At 42.1% G+C, this 26,659-nt stretch overlaps 1 protein-coding gene across 1 annotated transcript in view; it reads right to left on the bottom strand.

The window, feature by feature from the left end:
- Positions 1-26,659, bottom strand: part of LOC135226644 (cell adhesion molecule Dscam2-like) — a 643,310-nt gene that overhangs the window by 9,234 nt on the left and 607,417 nt on the right. Inside the window, 10 exon segments of the mRNA XM_064266357.1 lie at positions 8-126; positions 21,139-21,256; positions 21,558-21,685; positions 22,603-22,747; positions 23,785-23,860; positions 24,067-24,216; positions 24,218-24,279; positions 25,003-25,158; positions 25,382-25,525; positions 25,652-25,830. Coding sequence (XP_064122427.1) covers positions 8-126; positions 21,139-21,256; positions 21,558-21,685; positions 22,603-22,747; positions 23,785-23,860; positions 24,067-24,216; positions 24,218-24,279; positions 25,003-25,158; positions 25,382-25,525; positions 25,652-25,830 — 1,277 coding nt within the window.

Below are 26,659 nucleotides of genomic sequence, written 5' to 3'. Positions count from 1 at the left end.
TGCTAACCAATGTAATTTCTTGCTGTTAGGTAGAAATGATGGAGAGTTCCACATCTTAACCCAGTAGCAGTGTACGCTCTATGAAGGCCCTCTACCTCTGCTGTTAGCCACTCTCCTCCTACTGATCTATTGATGAAAATACTAACTTATTAATAAGATGTTTTACCAAACCTTTGGGAAGAAAAATATAACCTAATACCTATAGAAACACCTTAAAAAGAAAAGCAAACAATAAAGTAAGTACGTAATAATAAATCTCGAGCTATGTACAATGATAAAAAATATCTGATGGCAAGGAAATTCTCAGTTCTCGGTAAGTAATAATAAATCCCAAGCTATGTACAAACAATGATAAAAAATATCTGATGGCAAGAAAATTCTCAAAACATATCATGTACAGTAATACATTTATATTCCTAAAAACAAAAAGTTCCTTGAAAATCAATCTGCTTCCTTGTAGGTAAAACTCTTTCAATGCAACACGTAGAAGATCAAATATCTCCAGCAGAATGTTTACAAACTGTTGGTCAATATACAAACACCTCATTTTTCGGGTAACATAAGTACATACTAATACTCTGTACCAAGCAATTAAATATATGTGGAATCTGTAGTATAATTTTAAAGTTAAAATCAATACATCATAATATTATCTTGTAAAACATATACATAGAGTACTTCTTATTTTGACAAAGGTTCAGCAAGGCCCATCAAGATGGAATTTGATACTGTACATAATGGTATAAAAAAGATACCCGACATTTACTTTATAACTATTGCTCATGCATCTAGTTTCTAAATTTTTCCACTTAAAATTTGATCGAGATCAATGTTACAGAGTTCAGACAATTAGTTTGTCATGGAGAATATGTTACTAGTTAAGTTTTGTTTACACTGGAAAAACTTAATGTCAACAACAACAACAACAACAACAATAATAAGGGATTTTGACGGAGGAAAAATCTATTTTTGGGTGAGGAGCCGTGTCGCCCGGTGAAATGTCTCGTTAGCCATTTCTAATATATAAAACTAATGCTAAATATACTAGAGAATAAACCAAAGGGACTGACTGAGGTTACTACCCTCAGGCGAGCACTTTTGTAAAATAAAAATGTCGTGTATAAACCAGGGGCGAGTAATACAGCCACGTTTCCTTCAACCCCACAGAATGATCCTCGTCAACAATCCCCAACATACGAGGTGCCGTTATACAGGCCGCCTCCCCGCAACCAACACCCTCCTCCCGAGCGCCATCTACAACATCTAGAGTTAGCAACCCTCAGCTTGTACCACCACCGGTGTGGGAGATCAATACATTACTAAGGGGTGGGGTTCACCGGGCGACACGGCTCCTCACCCAAAAATAGATTTTTCCTCCGTCAAAATCCCTTTTTTGGGCTCAAGCCGTGTCACCGGTGAAATCGTACCAGAGAAATGGGGCAAGCTGAAAATTAAAGAAAATACTGTAACAAGGAAGGAGAACTAAACCATTTAAATATAAAAAAGAATTTTAATATATATAAACCCCAATATACAAAAAACTTGTATTGTTAACAAAAGACCTTTCTCAACTTAACAAAATGAGAGAATTCAAAAAATGAATTTATGTACAGCTACAGGAGTTTTCACCTGTAAAGTCTAAGGTAATACAAAATTATAACAATACAGCAGTACTTGGTACCAAAGGATCTCTTAAAACAACAAGCTAATACAAAACTCCCCACCCGTGCCTGTTGAAGGCCCGAGGGAGAGGAAAGCAGGGTTGAACAACTAGGTGAGGCAGGCAAGTGGGAAATAAAAAAGAAGGTGTCAAAGAAAGAGGAAGTTAAGAGTTTTCAGGAACTACAATACTTCCTGCAGCCACGGCAGGGAACTTAAGTGCATTAAGAGATTTAAGGTAGTGGCGTTTGAAAACTGTCGAAGATTTCCACCCAGTGTACATTTTCAAACCTTCAAAATTCATATGCTGAAAATAGTTAATAGAGGTAGCAATTGCCCGGACATCATGAACCAGGGGAAATGAGTCAGGATCTGCCTGTTTAATAAAGTAAAGAATTTGTTGTTTGATACCTCTCATAGTAATTGTTCCTCCTTTTTCTCTCATGAATAAGGGGCCTGAGGACTTAAATGACGTTCTATCTAAATAAGATTTGAGAGATTGAACTGGACAGAGAGAAGCGTCTTGAGGGAGAGGAACTATTGACCAAGGAGTCCATCTATCTTGTGGACTTTCATTTTGGCTAAGAAGGTTTTGTCTGGTGAAAGTAAAACATTACCATTAGGTTGGAAATCTATATGGCCTGGATCTCTAGACAAGGCCGACAGTTCAGAAATTCTTGCTCCTGAGGCTAAACTTAATAAAAATAGAGTTTTCCTAAGTAGGGTTAAATACTGACAGGATTCATTATCAATACTGGAGGCCAGTCTCAAAACTTCATTTAGAGACCAGGAAACAGACAGAGGCCTATGTATAGGTCTCAGCCTTGCGCAAGCTCTAGGGATAGAGGAGAAATAGGAACTAGTTAAATCTATCCCAAACCCTACCAGGAAAATCTTTTTAAGGGCAGATTTCATAGTCGTAATAGTACCAGGAGCTAAGCCTTGATCAAACAATTCTTTAAAAAATGAAATTGCTAGATTGGTTGTCATAACCTGCACTTCCTTTTCTTTCACAAATTTAACCAACCTCTTAAGAGCAGAGTCATACTGTCTAAGAGTAGAATCTCTTTTATCAGATTCCAGGAATGTAATATTTTCCGGATCAATTCCAGAGTCATGAAGAGCTGCCATCTTCATAAACTCCATAAAGTTAGGGCTTGCAGACTGTTTGAGGAAGCGTATACTTTCTTGGTTTGTACTATTTGTGACAGTATTGGATTGGGGATCCGTCTGGGACGGAGCTTCAATTCCCGTATTAGAGGGAACCAGTTGCTCTTCGGCCACCAGGGGGCTATCAAGGCTACTTTCCCTCGATATGTCCTGAGCTTGTGAAGGACTTCCATCAGGAGATTGACTGGTGGAAATAAATAAATTTTCTTCCAAAGATTCCAATCCAGCGACAATGCGTCTGTGGCAAATGCCAGAGGGTCCAGGTTGGGAGCCACATAGCATCGAAGATGATGATTTGACTCCGTGGCAAAAAGGTCCACTTGGAGACCCGGGACCTGCTTGGACACCCATTGAAACGACTGTGCGTCCAGTGTCCATTCCGACTCCCAATGGGATGTCCTTGACAGAGCATCTGCCACTACGTTCCTGGCTCCTGCTAGATGTGTGGCTGATAGGTGCCAGCGACGTTTCTGTGCTCGAGAGAAGATCGCAATCATCACATGATTTACGAACTTGGACTTGGAGCCCCTTCTGTTGATGCAGTGAACAATTACTGCACTGTCGAGGACTAACCTGATATGTATTCCTTTCTTTGGATTCATTCTTTTGAGAGTAAGGAAAACTGCCATGGCTTCTAACACATTTATATGGAATCTTTGGAAGGACTTGGACCATTTTCCCTGAAACTTTTGAGTAGGGGAATGGCCTCCCCATCCGCTTTGGGATGCGTCTGTATGAACCACCAGATCCGGTTGAGGATACTGAAGTGGTACTGTCTTTGCTAAACTCTTGGCTGTAGACCAAGGTTTTAGACTCTTGCGTAAGAGCTGGGGAATTCTTGATAACTTGTCTCTTAAGCCTATATTGGCTCGACTTCTCCAAATTCTGTTGAAGTCTTTTAGTCTGGCTTTCAGTACCGGTTGGGTCACTGCTACAAACTGTAGGGAGCCTAGAATCCTTTCCTGGGCCCGTCTCGATGCTAGTTTGTTTCTTATAAACTGCCTTGTGGCTTTCGCAATCTCTTTGCACTTCTCCCAAGGAACTGAAAACCTGTGTGTCTGGAGGTCCCACTGTAGTCCCAACCATTGGAACTTGGAGCTGGGGACTAGTCTTGACTTTTGAAGATTTATCTGAAAACCTAAATTTTCTAGAAATCTCATGACTTTGTGGGTTGATTCCAGACATTGCTCTTTGTTGGAAGCCCAAATTATCCAATCGTCCAGGTATGCAGCCAATAGAATTCCCTGACTCCGAAGTTCTTGGACTACCACGTCCGCCAACTTGGTGAAAATCCTGGGAGCAATATTGAGGCCGAACGGCATGACTCGGAAGGAGTAAGCTTCTCTTCCTAATCTGAACCCTAGGTAAGGGGACAAGTTCCTTGCTATGGGCACATGATAATAAGCATCGGTAAGATCTATAGAGGTGGTGACGGCTCCACGGGGAAGTAAGGTTCTCACTTGGGTCACGGTTAGCATGCGAAACTTGTCGCATACTATACTGGAATTGAGCCGTGAAAGATCTAGAATCACCCTCCTCTTGTCTGTGCCCTTCTTGGGGACTGAAAATAGTCTGCCTTGAAATTTGATGTTCCTGACTCTTTTTATTGCCCTTTTCTGGAGTAGTTCCTGAGTGAAAGCTACTAGATCTGGTGTCCGGTCTTGAAAAAACTTGTATGGGGGAGGTGGTCCCTTCTTCCACCTCCATCCCAGACCTTTCGATATGACACTGTGTGCCCAGGTGTGTGTGCTTGAATAGAGCTAATCTCCCACCTACCTTGGCTGTCTCATTGGTTGGCAGCTGGTCTTGAACCTCTACCTCCTCTGTAGGGTCTGGCTCTTGCGAGCCTTCCCCCTCCTCCGCCGACCCGTCTGGAGGTACCACGTCCTCTAGTTCCTCTAGGAGCATACCTCTGAAAGGAAGTATGAGCCTCATAAGTCTGGTTGTAGGCCGGTGATGGAAGTAAGGGTTGATTAGACTGTGGTGCTGGTGTCTGTACCCACATGTATGATTGTTGTGGTGTAGGCATGGAAGTGGAAGGTTGGTTCACCGCAGGAGATCTTTGAAACCTTCTCTGTTGAAACTTCTTGGCTTCTTGGCCTTCTGACCGCCTGCCGTGGAAGGATCTGCTGGACGCTTGAACTTAAGAGCCCATCTGGTTGCCAGTGATTGATTGGCTCTCACTGCCTCTTGAGTAACCTGAGCTACTAAATCCTCCGGAAAGAGGAAAGGTCCCCATATTGAAGATCTAATGAGCTTATTAGGCTCATGTCTGATCGTTGCTGGTCTTAGGACAAACTTCCGGCAGGCTCTTCGCGCCACAGCGAAATCAAACAAGTCGTGTTGAACTGTGCCTAACAATGACTTGGTAAGGACCTGAAATTCCGGAGCAGTCGGATAGGTGGAAGCAATCATCTCCGCAGAAGTGACTGAGTGAAGGGACCGACTCAGCCTACACCTTGCTTCAAACTCGGCCTTAATGAGATGCTCAGGTAGTTTAAGGAGTCTCTCATTAAATTGTGTCGAAGCACAATCTGTTTCCAACTTCCCTTTATGGAACGTTTCCGGAGTTTGATGCCAGTATGTAGGATCTTCGGGCATCAACAAAGACGTCAAGTCTGTCTCTTTCAATTGTGGAAGAGGCTTGTCTTCTTCCGCAGCTTTCAGGGTCAGCTCGGCGATCTTCGTGGTGCAAGGCAGCGGGTAATCTTTTGGGATAATGAAAGTGTGTATTTTCCCTTTAAATGGAGTGATCTTAGTGTTGACACACTCCATCTCCTTCATAATCCTAAGCCAAGCTGACTGAGCCGCTTCTCTTGGAAAGATAAGAGTCTCAGCCGGAACCTTATCTTCCCTTACAAGAGCTTCCTTAGTCAACCTTGCATAGCCTAAGAAAGGAGATTGTAAATCTGTCGGGTGAAACTCAAAATCTTCTAACGGGCGTGTCCCGCACCCTTCGATAGTGAGCTTACCATCACGCAAAACAGCTCCAAAAGCTAAACGCCACGGATTGCCTGCTTCAAAGGGAGGTAGATTGGCCGCATTAGGCAAGACCGAGAAAAGCTGTGGGTTTCCACCTGTCTGAGCCATCATTAACTGATGTTGGCTCACTATCCCTGACAGCTCTGATACTGACTGGTCCGTACGAGACATGTGCGATTCCAGTTTGCCTGAAAGAGCTGCCATATCCCTAGCTACTTGAGAGGAAACTTCTTGACTAACTTTCTGTATTAGAAGGGAAGTCAGAACCTCTAAGTTAACCGGTACTTCCCTGATGTAGACGGGAAAGTCGGTGACGGAATTGGCGCCGGACTAAGGATAGCAGCAGCTATCGGGGTAGAAGCCGGTGAAGGAGCCGGAGAAGGAGTAGCAAGCTTCTCCTTAGTCCTACGTGAGGACTTGTCCTTGCTGCCGCTTCGGCTAGATCTACTCTTCGAGTTGGAGTCCGCGGCAGAAGGGGCCGAGGTGCCGGACTTCACTTTCGCAGGCAGCTGTTTAGTCTTCACGGTCTTCACCTTAGGCCGAACAGACGCTGCCTTAGTTACATCAACGTTCCCAAAACCCTCGAACCCTGGCGGGGTCCGAGAGGGGACACGAGAGGCGACTGGAGAAGGAGTAAGAGAAGGAAAAGGAGGGAAGTCAGAGGAGGAGATTGAAGGAGAAGGACTAGCTACTGCCTCACCTACCTGCTCCGTCTGCATCGGCTCAGACGATAAGTGCAAGCCGCCGACTTCCGCTACTACTTCTGCCTCGGGTCCCTCTAAAGGTTCTAAACTATGGTATTCTTCATTTATATCTTGAAGATATGGCGCCGCGACTTCTTCCGCTACAGCCGAAGTCTTCGAATTAGGGTAGATGACGGAACCGCAGCTCCCGGGAAAGAATATAGGGCCTAGCTTTCCCTACATTTCTTCCAAAGCCACCTACCCAAATCTTCAAGGTGGCGAGTGCCGTATCTTTCACCTCTTTAGGGGCCTGGAAGAGAATCCTTGATCAGACGCAGGTAAAAATACTTCAGATGTATAGTAAACCATTCATCTAATAAAACAGAGAACAGTAAGCACAGATTATATGTCTACTTACCGAGTCATCAGTGATCTGTGCGTAGAGGTCATAGCAGACCTGGCATCTCTCATAATGCCAGACCGTCTCTTGCAAAACTTGTACTGCACATGCCGCGTGAGTGCGACACTCTACATGTCCGCACGGCTGTTGTAGCATAGCGGAACAGCCCACTTCAGCACACTGTAACATCTGTAAGAGATATTTACATATGAGTATTCACCAATCATCGTGTTAAACTATAACAGTAATTTTCCAGGGGTACCCCCCGGAAAATTTTGGATGATATAAATTTACAATTTTCTTGAGAATCCTCACTCTCCCTCCACTCAAATTCCGGCATCGCCGGAATGATAGGCCAACAAAAATAGTCAGGAGGGAAGGAAACTCGGAAAACACATATAATATCTCTTAAACCGCAGTGTGCCTCTATTAAAATAGTAATCCGGCATCGCCGGACTACAGAATTTCATAATAAAGAGGACATGGGTAAAAGATAAACACAATAAATGAACCACCGTTATTTCCGCACGATATCCGGGTCCGTTTTTCAGGACCTGCCAACGTCTAGAAAAAACGGTGTAAAACAAAATGAAATAATTATAAAACATGCTAAACAATATAAATTTCATCATCCTAACGGTATCCGGGCCTATATTAATAGACCTACCACCGACCGGATAAAATTACTACAGTTAGAGCTAAAGATAAATGAATGTCAGAGATGCCAATCCAGCAGGATGGTATCCGGGCCTAGTACTAGACCTACCACTATCCCGAATGAATTAGCAGACGATCGTATACGTAATTCAACCAATTCCCTATGAAATTCAAACGTATCCGGGTCCAGTTCTCCGGACCTACCACGATTTGAACATCAGCAGGAACTTAACGTCAAATTTGGTCTATGTATACTATAAAAACATAACTCCTTGTGGGGAGAAGACCTACCCTTCCCTACTGGTATCCCGGAACTACCGGGATACGAAGGAAGGAGCCAGTCACGTTTGAAATGAAAACAAAATGAGTCGAACCGTGAGGAACTGGTTGTCAAAACATCAATCTTGTGATCCTTCACGTCTAAATAGAACGGAGAGGGGATGAAAGATGTAAATAGAAAAATAATTGTTTCTCACTCTGCCCCCCCGGAGTCCGGCGGTCGGAGATAAAGAAACGATATTCTATGAAGACAACCAACTCAACTCGAGACCCAAAAGTTAACACTGCAAACGTTCCCCACTTCTCATCCGCCTCCCTTCTAACTGTCTCTCCATCTAAAGATTAACTAGTAGTAATCAGTTCTATGAACTAATATGAAACCTACTCCATCAAACGGCCGCAGGATCTAGCCTAAAAGCAAGCCTATTAGGTTATAATTAAAGATCAGACGCTGTTTCCCAACAGCTAATCGACCGTTGATGGAAAGTCAAAAGAGGACAGACTGAAAGAAAGACGGCGAACAAGAAGTAGCCTACTAGGATAGGCTAGCCTAAATAACCTACGCTAGGTTACTCTAATTAGAACCCCTATAGCTCTAATATGATTAAATTTTGAATCGCCTGGGATCGAAATCTCAGAGACAAGAGCTAAAAATCCAACATATAGCCTACGCTTAAAAACAGCACAGATATGCCACCACGCGGGGTTCAGAGCGCAACCTAACCTAGGTGCTAGGCCTAAACACGAAAGGTAAAAGGTGAATTTACCTTGTGAAAAAGCTCTAACTAAAAGAAAAAGGGTTTGACTAAATGCTAAATAAAGGAGTACTAGAACTCCCTAAACTTGGAAATCAAAGAGTATCTTCCTTACGTATAAATACATATATATATATATATATATATATCAAAATATCGAAAATAACGGAACGAATAACACTCGATCCTAGCCCTAAGGTTCGATATTACCAAAATTTACTAGCAAGGAAGACACTCCTCAGAAAACCAAGCGCATAAAGATCATAAATTACAAAATTAGGTAGAAATATCGCCCAAGCGTAAACAACGGTCGCCATGCGGACGAAGACCACGATAACGCAACGTGAAGCGTCGGTAAAAACGAGCTTAAACTTCTTAAAAACGGCGATCTACCACCTAAAACAAAAAGTAAATCAAAGCATGTTCTGAGTACTCAACTTAGATGGGACGGAAGCTGCCATCGTTGAATCACAATAAAGCGACAAAAAGTTGAAATAATACACAGATATAAAAATCTCGTGCTACCAGGTCGCTGTGCTAACTTAAGATGTTGTAGATGGCGCTCGGGAGGAGGGTGTTGGTTGCGGGGAGGCGGCCTGTATAACGGCACCTCGTATGTTGGGGATTGTTGACGAGGATCATTCTGTGGGGTGAAGGAAACGGGTTGGCTGTATTACTCGCCCCATGGTTTATACACGACATTTTTATTTTACAAAAGTGCTCGCCTGAGGGTAGTAACCTCAGTCAGTCCCTTTGGTTTATTCTCTAGTATATTTAGCCATTAGTTTTATATATTAGAAATATGGCTAACGAGACATTTCACCGGTGACACGGCTTGAGCCCAAAAATGTTCTAAAGGGTCCACAATAATACAAAGTGTAAAAAGTCCGTCTATAATTTTGAAGACTTTACAAAAAGCTTTCGAACCCTTCCCTGGGTTTTTGGACTGAAGATGAACCCAGGGAAGGGTTCGAAAGCTTTCTGTAAAGTCTTCAAAATTATACACGGACTTTTTACACTTTGTATTTCTGGGCTCAGTTCGTGTCGCTGCGCGAAATATCCTTTAATCCATTATTTCTAAGGTAAATGTACTAACACATACCAGAGAATAAATAAAATAAAGAAAAGGTCAGTACAACTGACTCGCTCACCCTCCAAGAGGTGTCGGTATGAACACTATGGCGAGTGAGACCACTACCACGAACCACTTGCCAATAGAAATCTCCCACTACAAAATCCCCACAAGAGGGGAGCGACCCCACAGAGTGGGCAGCAACTACTACTACTCCATCCCATGGCTGCCGACTGCTGCGCCTCTGGTGGCCATCCTTTTCAGTTAGCGCACTACGTATACACGTGCCCTTTTTTGCTCTGTGTTTTTGCCCTGCCCTTTTTTACTGGATTTATTCATCATGGAGCGTACAGCCATTGCAGCAGCTAAGTTAAGTAATCAGTGTTTATTGCTATTTGGTTTTTTCCGGCCTTGAGTCAGTATTTGCCGTTTTTTAGGTATAAATACGAGCTCTAGGTCGAAGCATGGCAGCATGGTTCTGCCTCGTGGCGGGTTCGTTCTTGGTCTTCCATACCCAGAACCTTCCTTACTTTATTACGCTCTGTTATTAGTTATCCTATTTATATTAAGGGTAAGCAGGGCCCTACGGGGGTTTTTGTTTTTTTATGTCATGCATGCATGTTTTTTTCACCTTGCGTAGGCATCTTCCATCCAGACCCTAGCCACAGCTCTTAGTATCGGCCCCGGCTAGCTTTGAGTGGTAGACTTTCTTTCGGGTTAGTCGTACACTCCTGGATTTTTTCTCCTACTGTTTTATTTTCTTTCTTTACGTTTAGTGATTTTGTTTAATTATGTATTATGTATTATGTTTACGTTAGTGTACGGCGTCTGGCTTTACCTAGCCTAGGTTATGTCCTATTGGTCCCATATGCTTCCGCTCTTCAGTTCGGTTGCTTCTCTATAGGGCATCTCTCTGATCAGTCGGTGTGTATCCTAGGCTTTATTGTTTCATTGTATCTCTTGTTACCGCTCCGTGGTCACTACGTGATCACAGAGCAGCCAGACGCCTGTCCAGTCATCTTTCCCTCCTCCCGCTCTACCATAGGGCCGGGGGGAGGGTTGGTTCTGCCCACGCTCGCTCCACATACCCCGAGCCTGCCTCCCTCTCCCCCTAGGCGGAGGGAGTAGGGGGACGGGACAGTCCCAGACTGGACTTGACCTCTCCGCTTCCCGGTACGTTCGGATGGCTAAGGGGGGGGGGGACTGGCCTTTCCCCCCCTCCGTCGTTACTCCGTCGCTCCGTTGCTAGCGCGAGTCTGTTTGCCCTCTCGCCCTTTCCCACCTTACTGGGGCTCTTTATCTACCGGAGCTCCGGCATCCACGTGGAAAGGTGCTAGTTCACCCTGACGGACGGATTGCGGCATACAGTTGGTCTCTACTAACCACTCCGTCGCGCTGATATCGCGACACGCTCCGCCACGTACCGGACTTAGTCCGGTACGTCCCATGTTTATAGGTTTAAGATTAGTATTTAATTTAAACTATATTAAGTTTAATTTAAGCTACATTAAACCTTCCCTCCATTGCATGCTCACACCGGATCTCTCCGTGGTTTATAGGCCTATTCAGGCGGTAAGGGAGGGGTTATGCCCGAAATTTTTCGCGCTCCGGCATGCAGCGGAGTTCTTTTAACCTTTAGCCTGTAAGTGATATCTTTTAGGATGCTCATGTGTCTTTTCACTTACAGACCACCAACTGTGAGCATCCGGGATGCAATGCCATGCTCCAGGACCCCTGTGGGCATGAAGTCTGCCGGTCCCATGCTCCATGCGCGACTCCGCACGGGAACCTCCAAGTTTGGTTTCACGAGACCTGCACAATTTGCTATGATCTGGTGAGCCAGCTCTTAGACGGGGTAAGTATTTCCAACTCCGTTAGCCAATCCCTACAAGTGTATAGTTCTTAAGTTTAATTTTAATCTTATCTTAAACTTAAGCTAAGTTTATATGGGATCTCGCATCCCCTATAATTTTAAGTTAACCTTTTACTTAAGCTTTAATTTTAAGTTTAATCTTAAAATACTAACAAATACCCTCTCTTCCAGGCTCCGGCTGTTAGAGAACCACCGCACTGCGGCAACCCTGCGGGCCTGGGTCGGTGGTTTTGGGAAGAACGCCGCCAAGGGTCAGCCCTACATACTTGAAAAGAGGTTGGCGGTCCTGATCTTCCCCGGCGGCAAGTCAACGGGGCTACGTCGACCCAGCAGAGGCGGCCCCGACATATTGCGCTAATTCAGCAGCAGCTCGCCGCTTCGTTGACTGATCCAGGCCAAGACATCTCGTCGGAAGTCGCGACACTGGACTTAAACATTGAACCGATGGTAGGTGTTGACGACCTGTTGGTCGAGGTGAGTACGTTGGACGCCCAAGGGCTTCCCTTGGGCGCCACTGGATCTTCTACTCCTGTAAACTCTCCAGCTTCCTTCCAAGGCTTTACAGGAGCCGAACTTTATACTTCTCCTGATGCTTCTGTTAGACCTAAGGTCAAAGGACAAACGGTGGTTAAAACTTGAGTAAGACGTCGTCGTCGTCTAAAAAGACGTCGTCGGTTTCGACATCTCGCAAGTCTCCGGCTACAAACCCCGGAGCAGAGAGGTCTAGAGCTTCTGGGTCCGGCTCCAAATCCTCAAGGAGTAGATCCTCCAAGGAGAGATCACACACTCCAGCGGAGTCAACCGTTTCTCCACTTCCTTTGGTTCCTGTTCAGAGCTACCCGATCCACCTCCGCAGCAGCTCCGGCTTTGGATCCCAATGCTGGCCTGTTGCAACACATGGGGGATCTGGTTGGGTCTCTCAAGAACAGTATGGAACAGATGTTCTCCCGGTTGTCTGATAGGATCAACTCCCAGGATAACATTATCGCCGGACTAAGCCAAGCTCCGCTAGCTACTCCCCCACCTTTCGGCACAGGGATAGCTCAGTTGCCACCATATGACTCTCTGCCTCCGTTCAGCATGAACAATCCCTGGAGAGTGGCGTCATACGCCCCCTTCCAAGACGGGCTTATTTCTATCCCGGAGTGTGGAACTCGAAGGATTGAGGACTTCGAGTTCTACCCGGAAGATCTCCAACCGCCGTTCATCGGCTACGCCAGGCTCACCGCCGCTGCCATGACGCGAGATGATAAGGTCCCTAAAGAGACAGTCCTCTATTCACGTGACCAGGCTCAAAGAGAATGGCTCAGGTGCTTAGAGGACATGGATTGTTCAAACACTAAAATACAGCCTTTTAAGAGTCCATTCACAATCTTCACAATGGAAGAGGGTACTCCGCTTCCTTTCCTTACAAAGATTGCTACGGTCACTATTCCAGCGGCCCAAAAGGGGGACTCGTTACCGCAGCTAAAGGAAGCGGACCCTACATCTCCTTTACTTCCCTCAACCGGAGAATTGTGGGAAGACCTGCCCAACACTTTTTCTGCGGGTAAACTCAAACCAGACTGTGCTATGGAGCAGTTTGGTGAGAAGCTGCCTAGACTCCCAGATAGCCTCATTCAGGCAGAATTCGATGCCAAGTCTAGGCTGGCCAGGTCTCTCAACACCATGGCCATGACTGAGGTGGCTACCATTTCTTATGGTTCCGAGCCACTGTTCAAGCTAATCACCAAGTCACTGACTCAAACGGTGCAGTCTGACATGTTCGAGTTCGCCACAGCCAGAACAAACTGTCGGAAGCATGTCCTCCAAGAAGCAACTATTCGGCATGAACCGAATAAGTTGCTTTCATCAAACATCTGGGGAGCAGACCTCTTCCCAGATGCAATGGTGAAGGAGGTCCAGGCAGAGGCTACGAGGCTTAACCAAAGCCTTAAGGATCGTTGGGGTCTCACTGCAAAGAGACGCCAAGATCAAGCTGTCAGGGGTAAGGCTCAGAAGAAACCCAGACGTTTCCAGCCTTACCAAAAGAAACAGCAACGGTTTGCCCAGCCTGTTTCGGCTGTTCCGTTGGTGCAGGCAGCCCCAACCCTCTACCTCCAAGGCCCAATCACAGCCTATTTATGTGATTTCCCCCCAGCCTCAACCTTCCACCTCTTACGCTGTCTCCCCAGCCTTCAACCCAAGTGTCGAAGGCCAGGCCTTTCAGAAGTATGACCGCTCGGGTAAGGGAGGCAGAGGTAAGCGATCCTTTCGTCAGAGAGGATCGGGAGGGTCCCTTAATAGAGGAAAACACTTCAGGGGAGGCCGCGGAGGCTACCAACATCAATGAGGACTTCCAGGTAGGAGGGAGGCTGTTTCTCTTCCGCCACCGGTGGGGATTCAGCAAATGGGCACAAAGCATTGTGTCGAAAGGCCTGGGTTGGAGTTGGGTGGCGAATCCGCCCCCACCCAGACCTTTCCGCCAACTTCCATCCAAAGAATTGACGGAGTATGCGGAGGACCTCCTTCAGAAAGGAGCAATAGCGAGAGTCAACAAATTAAAGTTTCAAGGGCGCTTGTTCAGCGTTCCAAAGAAAGGCTCACAAAAAAGAAGGGTAATCTTAGACTTGTCCCGTTTAAAACTTGGCCATTCGCTGCGACAAGTTCAAGATGCTCACCATCTCGCAGGTGCGGACCTTGCTTCCCCGTGGGGCCGTCACCACCTCTATCGATCTTACAGACGCATACTATCATATCCCTATTGCAAAGACACTTTCGCCCGTATCTGGGCTTCAAGATAGGAGATCAGGCATTCTCCTTCAAGGTAGTTCCCTTCGGTCTCAACGTAGCACCAGGGTGTTCACGAAGTTGGCGGAAGTAGTCGTCCAACAACTAAGATCGCAAGGGATTATGGTAGTAGCGTATCTCGACGATTGGCTAATTTGGGCTCACACAGTCGAGGAATGTCACAAAGCAACACTGAAAGCAATCCGGTTCCTGGAATATCTAGGCTTCAAGATAAACAGGACCAAATCAAGACTCACTCCGGAATCAACTTTCAGTGGCTGGGCATTCAATGGAATCTATCCTCCCATACTCTGTCGATTCCATCAGCCAAGAGGAAAGAAATAGCGAAGTCAGTAAAGCAATTTCTAAGACACAAACTCGCTTCAAGGAGAACCCAGGAAAGGATTCTGGGTTCACTCCAGTTTGCATCAGTGACAAACATCTTGATGAAAGCCAAACTGAAAGACCTAACCAGAATCTGGCGCTCACGAGCAAATGTCAGGTCCAGGGACAAATTATCCTCAGTCCCTCAGATTCTACGGAATCGTCTACGCCCTTGGGCAAAAGTCAAGAACTTGTCAATATCAGTACCCCTTCAGTTTCCTCCTCCGGGGATTACCATCCACACAGACGCTTCGTTAAGCGGTTGGGGAGGATATTCTCAGTTCAAGAAGGTTCAAGGAACTTGGTCACCCCAGTTCCGTCAGCTTCACATAAACGTACTGGAAGCAATGGCGGTGTTGGGCTTGACTCTAAAAAGGTTACGTCCGCCAAAGAACTCCCACATAAAGCTAGTCTTAGACAGCGCAGTGGTAGTCCATTGTATAAACAGGGGAGGCTCCAAATCACGTCATCTAAATCATGTCATGGTAGCCATCTTCTCCCTGGCGGACAAGTTCAGTTGGCACCTCTCCTCCACTCATATAGCTGGAGTGAGAAACGTCATAGCAGATGCTCTATCCCGATCAGTTCCTCTGGAATCGGAATGGTCACTGGACAACAGTCGTTCCAGTGGATTCTTCAGAGAGTTCCAGGTCTGCAAGTGGATCTCTTCGCATCCCAAGCGAACCACAAACTCCCATGTTATGTGGCCCCCAACCTGGACCCTCTGGCCTATGCCACGGACGCCCTGGCCCTAGACTGGAACAACTGGGAGAAGATTTATGTCTTCCCTCCAGTGAATCTTCTCCTGAAGGTGCTGAACAAACTCAGGACGTTCAAGGGTCAAGTGGCTCTAGTAGCCCCAGACTGGCCGAAGAGCAATTGGTACCCTCTCATTCTAGAACTGGGTCTTCGTCCTCTTCGAATTCCCAATCCCAGGCTCTCCCAGTCAGTACAAACGAAGACTGTGTTCGCTTCCTCAGGAATTCTCAAAACCCTAACTTTATGGACTTCATGAAGTTTGCGGCTAAAAGAGATGCGAATATTGATCCTCAAAATATTCTCTTCTTGGAATCTGATAAAAGAGATTCAACTTTGAGGCAGTATGATGCTGCAGTCAAAAAGTTAGCAACCTTCCTGAGAGAATCAGATATTAGAATCATGACAATCAATTCAGCTATATCCTTTTTCAGATATTTATTTGAAAAAGGCTTAGCAGCTAGCACTATTACGACAAACAAGTCAGCCTTGAAAAAGATTTTTCAATTTGGTTTCAGCATAGACTTGACAGACTCCTACTTCTCGTCTATTCCCAAGGCTTGTGCTAGACTTAGACCTTCTGTAAGGCCTACGTCAGTATCATGGTTCTTAAATGATGTTCTAAAGCTGGCTTCAGAAAACTGATAATGACACATGTTCATTTATAATGCTCTTAAGAAAAACTCTATTTTTATTAAGCTTGGCTTCAGGAGCTAGAATTTCAGAACTGTCGGCATTATCCAGGGATCCGGATCATGTTGAATTTCTTCCCACAGGGGAAGTGCTACTTTCTCCGGAACGTAGTTTTATAGCAAAGAATGAAGATCCTTTGATGAGGTGGGAACCATGGAAGGTTGTACCCCTTCCACAAGATATTTCTCTTTGCCCAGTATCGACCTTACGAGCCTTTCTGTCCAGGACCTCCTCATCCTCATCGGGTCCTCTCTTTAAGAGAGAAAAAGGTGGTACTTTATCTATTAAAGGCATCAGGCAGCAGATCCTGTACTTTATTAAGCAAGCCAATCCTGACTCCTTCCCTAAAGCACATGATGTCAGGGCAGTAGCCACCTCAATTAACTATTTCCAACACATGAATTTCGATGAGTTGAAAAAATATACTGGTTGGAAATCGCCGACAGTATTTAAGCGTCATTACTTAAAGTCCTTGGAAGCTCTGAAATTTTCAGCAGTTGCGGCGGGTAACATAGTTTCCCCGACTTCTGGCTTTAATCTTTAGTAGAAGATCCAGTCCTCCTTTCTACCTATCTCACCCAACAGTTCGTCTATACATGCCATGTTCATCTACGTTTACCTTGAGTCTTAGCCTGCCTTCTTGTGATGGTATAGTGGGGTGCCCCTTATTTTTTTGCTAGGGTCACTCACAATTGATTGTATATAATGATCTCTTTTGATGTGATCCCCTTATTTTTATGCTAGGGGAACACATCGTATGTACAATGGTTACGGGTTTTGTATATTAAGTCATATACATTCCCTTTGTTTTTTATGTTATTATTGAAGTTTGTTCTATTCAATTTATTGTTATAATTGCTTTAAGTTCTTTGTACATAATATCTATACACAGATACTGATTGTTTCAACATATATTCCATGTAAGCCCTGTATATATGTTAAATTTAAGTTAAATTAAGAAATATTATTAGCATTAAGTTAAATTTAAGTAATATTTCTATTTTTGTATCATTGTGTATATGTATATCTATTAGCAATTATATTTCTTTATTTTATGTTTTCTTTTATTGAGACCCCTTTTGTCTATTTGATTTTATTCTTTACAATCTTGTGCTATTTCTCTGGTACGATTTCGCGCAGCGACACGAAACTTGAGCCCAGAAAAGGGATTTTGTTGACGTAAGGAAAAATCTATTTCTGGGCGATTGGTTCATGTCGCCAGCGAAATCCCGCCCTGCCCATCCCATCGCTCAAGATTGTCTGCTAACTTCAGGATGGCCACCAGAGGCGCAGCAGTCGGCAGCATGGGATGGAGTAGTAGTAGTTGCTGCCCACTCTGTGGGTCGGCTCCCCTCTTGTGGGGATTTTGTAGTGGGAGATTTCTATTGGCAAGTGGTTCGTGGTAGTGGTCTCACTCGCCATAGTGTTCATACCGACACCCTCTTGGAGGGTGAGCGAGTCAGTTGTACTGACCTTTTCTTTATTTTATTTATTCTCTGGTATGTGTTAGTACATTTACCTTAGAAATAATGGATTAAAGGATATTTCGCTGGCGACACGAACCAATCGCCCAGAATAGATTTTTCCTTACGTCAAAATCCCTTTATTGTGGACCCTTTAGAACATTATAATACTCTCGTGATAGAGAGTTTTTCCCTAATAATAATAATAATAATAATAATAATAATAATAATAATAATAATAATAATACTTTTTTCAGGGAATTTTCAGACTTCCTCCATTAAGCCTCACAAGTTTCTTAAGTATCCCACTTTCTCTCTTGCGGTAATCCTTCTGCTGCAGGTGCACCAATGTCTTCCTGAAGGATGTAGTGTTGTCTTCTCTCGTCGCAGCTGGATCATGGAGCCGTGGATGGGTATAATTAGGAAGGCCTTCTCTGAGGGCAGTAGCATTGAATACAATAGCTGTTTCAACGGCATTTAATTTATATAGAATCTTCTCAATTCTTCTTATTATCTTTTTCTCGTCAGCATGTAGCTGGTGTATTAAGTTTCCTAAGGACATGTAAAGATTTTCATTTGTCTTAGGTTTTTTCCTCTAACTTGTCGACAGCGCACAGGCAGTCATCTATGAGAGTTTACAGTAAAGTGAATTAAGATACGTTTTACAAGTATTTATAGCATACAAGGGCGCGTACAATCGGTGGGCGGGTCGATGGGCAGGGATTTTAATTGGTTGTTGGATGGTGACGAAATCTCTCCCTGAGGCGTTCAGATCTCCGTTGTCTGGACGGAGTTATTAGCGTCGGTTGGGTGTTGGTTGGGGTACCCACCTCTTGGGCGGCAAGCTGTGCAGTTGACATATTATCTTCCGCTCGTTCTCTCCCGCTTTCTCTCTCTGCCTTCTTCCTCTCTCTCTCGATCTCTCTCTGCAAGTTTCTCTCTCTCTCTCTCTCTCTCTTTCTCGTTCGCTCCTCACTCTCTCTCTTTCCCTCTCTGCCTGTTCCTCTCTCTCTCTCTGCTTGTTCCTCTCTCTCTCTTTCTCTTTCTCTTTCTACTTGTTCCTCTCTCTCTCTTTCTCTCCTCTCTCTCTCTCTCTCTCTCTCTCTCTGTCTCTCCCCCCTCGATCTCTCCTCTCTCTCTCGTGGCGGTATATGGAGTCGGTTGGTTTCTTTGAACATCCCCGAGGAAGCCCCAAAAGCTCTCCTTGAAATATGCACCAAGAAGGCACCATTCACGACTCACAGAGGACATCTTTATTGCCAGATTGACGGCGTGGCAATGGGATCCCCATTAGGGGTTCTATTTGCCAACTTCTACACGAGTGTCGTCGAAGAAAGGGTTTTCAATAAGATCCCCTGTCCTCCCCAATACTACCGCTACATAGACGACACCTTCATAAAAGTTGACAGAGAAGAGGACCTTGAAACTTTAAGAAAGACTTTCGAAGAATGCTCCGTCCTCCACTTCACGTGTGAATGCAGCGTTGACGGTGCCCTACCCTTCCTGGACGTTAGGGTACAGCAGACCCCTACGGGGTACACCACCACAGTTTACAAGAAACCCCCAAACCCGGGTCTATGCCTTAATGGGTCTAGTGAGTGCCCAGACAGGTATAAAAGATCGGTGGTAGATGCCTTCGTCCGCCGCGCCCTTACACACTGTTCCACATGGAGAGAAATCAACAGGGAGATCGAAAAGTCTACATAAGTCCTCATCAACAATAACTTTTCAAATCGCATGGTCGAACGCCAAACGAGGGACTCCATAAATAAATGGCACCAGGAAAGAACGACCGAAACTAACAACCAAAGTGGAGCTATAAAAATATTTTATAAAAATTATATGCACCACAAATATTTGGAAGACGAAAAGGCTATAAGGAAAAAAATCAGTGAAAATGTCTCCCCCACTACAGAAAGTGATAAAATTTGCCTCATAATTTATTACAAAAACATGAAAACCAGCCAGCTGCTTCTTAGAAACAACCCGGCGCCCCCAGAAAAGTCTTTGAAGAGAAGGAGTATCATCTACGAATTCACATGCTCAGTGGATGGATGCCACCATTCTTATATCGGGATGACCACCACCAGACTCTCCAAGCGTTTCTCCTGCCACCATCAAGAAGGGGCCATTTTCATTCACTATAGGGAAAAACATATCAGGAGACCAGAAAGAGCTGAGCTTATAACGAACATAAAAATTATTGACCATGCACCGGACCGGAAACGCCTATGTTATCTTGAAGCATTACACATATTAGAGAAAAAACCGACTATCAACACGGTAAAAGAAACAGAATTTCTTCCCACCATCACAAGAAACCAACCGACTCCGTATGCCGCCACGAGAGAGAGGAGAGAGATCGAGGGGAGAGAGAGAGAGAGAGAGAGAGAGAGAGAGAGAGAGAGAGAGAGAGAGAGGAACAAGCAGAAAGAAAAAGAGAAAGAGAGAGAGAGGAACAAACAGGCAAAGAGAGAAAGAGAGTGAGAAGGTGCGAACGAGAAAGAGAGAGAGAGAGAGAGAAGAACTTGCAGAGAGAGAAAGAGAGGAAGAAGCAGAGAGAGAAAGTGGGAGAGAACGAGCGGAAGATATGTCAACTGCACAGCTTGCCGCCCAAGAGGTGGGTACCCCAACCAACACCCAACCGACGCTAATAACTCCGTCCAGACAACGGAGATCTGAACGCCTCAGGGAGAGATTTCGTCACCATCCAACGACCAATTAAAATCCCTGCCCATCGACCCGCCCACCGATTGTACGCGACCTTGCATGCTATAAATACTTGTAAAACGTATCTTAATTCACTTTACTGTAAACTCTCATAGATGACTGCCTGTGCGCTGTCGACACGTTAAAGGAATAAACCTAAGACAAATGAAAATCTTTACATGTCCTTAGGAAACTTAATATACCAGCTACATGCTGACGAGAAGAAGATCATAAGAAGAATTGAGAAGGTTCTATATAAATTAAATGCCGTTGAAACAGCTATTGTATTCAATGCTACTGCCCTCAAAGAGGGCCTCCTTCCTAATTATACCCGTCCACGGCTCCATGATCCAGCTGCGACGAGAGAAGACAACACTACATCCTTCAGGCAGACATTGGTGCTCCGCCAGCTGGAAGAGAAGAAGAAAGAGAGGAGAGAAATAAAAAAAGTGGATTAGATACACTACAAACACAGAGACAAACAGCTTCCCAAGGAACCCCCCGGCCAGACATCGATGCCGCCCTCCAGCGCCTGCAGCAGAAGGATTACCACAATAGAGAAAGTGGGATACTTAAGAATAATAATAATAATAAGAAACTCCACCAGTTTGTGTTGTTTACTAATAATAGTACTGTATATATTGAATATACAACATACAGTACGCAGTAGTATTTTATTTTATCTGTTTCTTAGTCACATGAGGTTATAGAAACCCCTTGTTGCAGTAATATTAAATGCTTTTGCAAATTTGTCTCTGTTGGAGATTAAAACTGGCCTTATGCCAGCACAGGCTCTTACTTCTGGATCAACCTGGAGCTTCTGTAAGTTCCTACCTGTAATGAAGTGTTGCTCCCTGAAGTGGTGCACCACCTGTATCTTCTACACTCCACTGCACCCTGATTGATGAAGCTGTAGTCTCGGTGACATGCAGTGATGGTGCTGAAGGTGGCACTGTTGAACAATGAAATACAAAGTGGTTAAATAACATCTAACAAGAGAGCAGAGAGAGAGAGAGAGAGAGAGGAGAGAGACGAGGCGGGAGAGAGAGGGAGAACGAGAGAGATAGAGAGAGAGAGATAGAGAGAGAGAGAGAGAGAGAGAGAGAGAGAGAGAGAGAGAGAGAGAGAGATATTCCTGTATCAAAATTATCAGTATAAAAAATATTCACATAACAAAAGATCACAAAGTAATTAGTACACATCATTGGGAAGAATAATTGAGAAAGTTCATAAGAATAATAAAATTTACAAACCTAATACTGTAAGATTGTATGCAACTTTATCAGAGCCATGATGGTTGGTTGCAGTGCACATATAAACACCACTGTCACGCCTCTGAATGTCAGCAAGAGTAAGGGTACCATCTGGCTGCACTGTAAATCTGAAATGTTGAATACAGTGCAATGAATGCCTATCTTCAAAGAATACAAATACAAAAAAATCACACTTATCTTCAGATATATACAAAGCCCACTGCCTGAAAGCATGAAATACTTTCATGCAATCAAGTTGAACTGTAAAAAGACCTCTCTTTAAGAATTTGCATGCATACTATGCAAAATCAAATGCAGTACAGTATTAGTCTACATTTCTAATGAAATTTCTATACCTATCGGTAATCATTTAATTTTTTCAGTTCTGTTAATTTTAGTAGTATAATACCTTCACTTATTCCAAAAAATTTCAGACAACATAATGTATGTAAATCTTATTTTCATTGTAACAATATAATATATATATATATATATATATATATATAATATTATATATATATAAATATAATTAATTAATATATATATATATATATATATATAATAATATCTATAATATAATAATAGAATTATATATGTATATATTATATATATATATATATATATAATATATATATATATATATATATATATATATATATGTATATATATATTATATATATATATATTTAGATATATATATATATATATATGTATATATATATATCTATATATATATATATATATATATATATATATATATATATATACTATATATATTATATATATATATATATATATATATATATATATATATATATATATATAATAATATTAATATATATTTAGAATATTATTATTTATATATTATATATATTATATTTATATATTATATAATATATTTATATTTATTTAGAATACATTTACAATAAAAATGGAAAAATCAAATGAAAAAAAAATGTTAATGATATATGTACCATTTAACAGACATCACACAATGACACAAATGTTTGACATGCCAACTAATACCAGAACTGAATAGTCTTACCTATTGTGTGACTGTGGAATGTGTTTACCTTCGTGCGTCCAGGTAAGTGTTGGCTCTGGTACACCTACAGCCCCACATGGCAAACTAACATCTTCTTTCCAAGCAGCAGTTAAATTTCCTCCTACAGCCCAAATGCCAGCACCAACTATAAGAAAATTTCAATGTTACTGTATATAAAGTAAGAAATACATACAATTTTACATAAAAAACCAAGACACACACACTGTATAGAAAAGCATTAAGAAATTGCAGAGCATAAAATATTTTGACTTGACAATAACTATTTGGCATGTAGTATTGTAAACTCAATATGTGAGGTCATAAACAGCTTTCACAACAGTTCCATCATAAGTTCTGATTATTTAATTAAAAAAAGCAACATGGGTAATATATATTTTCTTCAACCTGAACAAGATGCTGAGGCAAATTAATAACCTTAATCTGGGTTTCAGTATAGTAATGAGGATAAAATCTGACCAGGACTCCAAGAAAAATTCAGTCTCATCTGAAATTTAATGTCAATATGTAGCTGCATTTCAAGTCTAAAACCTATATAAAAGAAACTGAACTCTAGCAATGAAAAGATAACTTGCTAAAAAGAAGAGCCAGTGTACAGTAAATGTGCAGTACAGATATTTATGAATCAACAGTAGAAGGCATTTGTTACGACAAGGATTAGATGGGAATTATGAAAATACGTGTACTGAACATAAGGTGGTAGTAATGTGTTATGACAGATATAGTTTTTGATAAGAGTGGAACTCCATGAAGGAGATAATGCACATTAGTTATACGCCCACAAGCAGGTGTGGAGCAAGCACTCCTTGAATAATCTTTCTATACCAGATCACCTACAGCCATAGCAAATACATATATGTATACAAAATAAGACGGTAGGTTTCTAAATTTCTCATTTTAGGGAAATGAAACTCTTTGATACTGATTGATCATTTCGTTTTGTCATCTTAGAGAAAATGTCCTGAATGTTCAATAAAAATTTTATATTATGTATTGCAACATAAACAGAGCATGTTGTAGTTGAAAAATTGATACATAAGTAGGGTATGTTATATGTAGTTGCAAGAGATTTCAACTATGTACCTAAAAGCATAAAATTTCCTAAAAGTACAGTTAGGTTATCAGAATGTCTTCTCAAGTAGCGATAATAATTTTTAAACATACCTGTATGTGAAGGTTTCACTGTAGCTACACTACTTGAAGGTCCTTCTCCTACTCTTGTTGAAGCTGTTACCCAAACCTGTTTAGAAATGCCTTACATGAAAATTTAAAGAAAATCATTTCTTTGTTTCCTTTTATATATTATGTACTGAATTTGAACAAAAAATATTCTGAATATTACCAGGTAAATAATACAAATGTGCCACAGTGTACAAGACATAATTACTTTAAAGTAAACCCTTAATGATACATAATACAGCTTCATTACAGGAAAAGCAGTGTCACCTGATGTGTTGTGTGTGGAAGATCATGTAAAGTTAGATGAGTAAAATGTGCTCCAACATGGCGGGTGTGTGGAGGACCTCTGCCACCTGCTGAAGACCAATGAACTGAATAGCGAGTTATTCGTCCATGAGGATTAACTGGAGGTGACCAATGCAACCACAGCAGCTCTTGGACCTGACACCACTGCTTTGACTCTGGCTGGAGCTTCTGGCACTGAGAAAGTGTGAGCAACAAAACTAAAAAAACTGCTCTGTAATTAAACTTCTATTGTTAATGAACATATTCAAAGTTTGTTGCTTTTGAGGAGAATGATGTATGACATGTATTCTTAAATACATCTGCAATCTACATTAATTATGCAGTATAATAATCCCTTCTTTGCCATTATTGCAACAACTAAGCAAAAAGGAAGTTGTATTCTTAAATATGCTGCCAAGAGCTTCATTATCAGGGTATAAAAACCGAATGAATTTAAATAATTCTCTACCATGGGCAACACCATAAGAATAATGAAATTTCATATTGACCATTTAAATCATAATTACTGTATTCACAAACTGACAAATGGCTCAGTCTTCATTCAAAAGATATTTCTTTGAGCTTCTAAAATACTGTATCTGTGTGTCTGAAAGTTGAAATTACACTAAAATTCAGCAAGGAAAATTTTTTTTTCTGGGCTCAGCCGTGTCGCTCCGTGAAATGTGTCCTCTTTAGCACTATTTCTAGTAAAATATTGCTATGATACCATCAAAATCCCTTTTTTAAGGCACTGGTATTATGTATAACACAATGAATTTGAATTCTGTGCATTTAAATAAACATTCAACTCCTTTAAAGTATGAATATACCATTAAATTACAGTTGAAAGATTGTACATAGTAAAAAAAAGAATGACTATTTCTGCTTTCTAACATGATGAATAAGCAAAATACCTACCATCCTGGTTGGTAGTACAAATGAGAGGGAGGGATGAAACGCCCTCTCCTGCTCTGGTGGAGGCAGCAACGGTCACACTGTAATTTGTCCAGGGCAGGAGTGTTGTTAATGTTGCCCGAAGTCCTTCAGAAACCATACTCCCACTTCTACCTCCAGCTGAAACAGGAAATAGCAAGTGAATTTATCATATAATTTTCAACCTCATGCTCTCACTACAACAGATCACTAAAATGTTTCTCAGTTTGCTCTTTCCTTTTATTATATGTAGCAACTATCAAAAGAGGTAAAAATTACCCAAGCTCAGAATTAGTCTCTAACATAGAAAAAGGAAAACAAAGGGTTTAAAACATTTATGATGCATTTCATAGCCATGCCTTACCATGACTACTGGAAACAGAGTAGGTGACTCGATAATTTGTGATGACACCATTAATATGACGTGATGGTGGCGGTTTCCAGGTAATCACTAAACTTCTTGCTGTCACAGCTTCACATGTAACATGACCTGGAGGCGCACTTGGCTCTGTAAAATGAAAAAAAATATGTCTTAAGTACTGTCCTCATTGGAGGGGAAGCAAATCAATACTAATTAGTAATCAAATAATGTTTACCAAATTCTTTCATAGTCCTAGAAAAAAAGTACACTTACTGTCCTCAAGAGTTGTGGCAATAGCTGGAGGTGAAGTTGGTCCAGCACCTCTAGAATTAAATGCTTGAAGAACCACTGAATAATGAGCATGGGGACGCAATCCTGCGAGTGTTGCTGTAGTAGCACCTGCACCATCAACTCCTACAGTTGTGAAGTTGTATGCACCACCTTCACTTTCACTGTAAGACATAATGAAGCTACAATCTTCAATTAATAAATCAAAGATGAAATTTTGACTAATAACTAATAACTATGCTGCTCTATGGACTAAAGACAAACCAATCTCTTATGTCTCTCTCGTCAACACAGGCCACAGGTATCAGGGATCCTTTCTTTTAAAACATTTATAATCCTGCCAATGATCATTTTAAAAAACTTTTATCAATACTCCATAAAATTACAGTTTTGTGAAAATAAACAAGATTTATTCTATAATTCCTCACACCCATCCAACAGATTTTTCAGTTGAGCACACTATGCTAAAAAAATGCATTGCAGAAATTTAATAGCAACAATTTCAGACTTTATTCTTCTATATCCCTCAAGCATATCTAATCAAACTTATCCTTCTGTTATCAAGAATAATGCAATCAAACATTTGATTACATTATTTTCTAAGTCTGCTTATTATTTTGAGACTGCAAACTGCCAAATCTTTCAAATAGAAAAATTATTTAGGGAAGGCAAAAACAACATAGGACAAGAATAATGGGAACTGTCAACATTCACAACTGGCCTTATACATACCCTTCACCATTCCTGACTTGATACCTCTGCCTGACTATAACTTTTACTTAAATTTAACAGACTGCTCATAAAAAAATACTTTTATTTTTAAAGTTTACTTGTATGGGCAATAATAATAAAATAATAAATTTCCATGTGATATTAATGTAAATATTCAAGCATAATTTGTCACTGTAAAGTACAAGAAAAAGTTTTGCAGACATCATCTCTCACATGTGCTTTTTACACATGAAACAGTACACTAATTATTTTACATGTATT

This window comes from Macrobrachium nipponense, chromosome 15 (assembly GCF_015104395.2).
Source record: "Macrobrachium nipponense isolate FS-2020 chromosome 15, ASM1510439v2, whole genome shotgun sequence".
NCBI classification, from domain to species: Eukaryota; Metazoa; Arthropoda; class Malacostraca; order Decapoda; family Palaemonidae; genus Macrobrachium; species Macrobrachium nipponense.
Note: the sequence above shows the minus strand (reverse complement) of the source record. Positions and strands in the feature narration are given on the sequence as shown.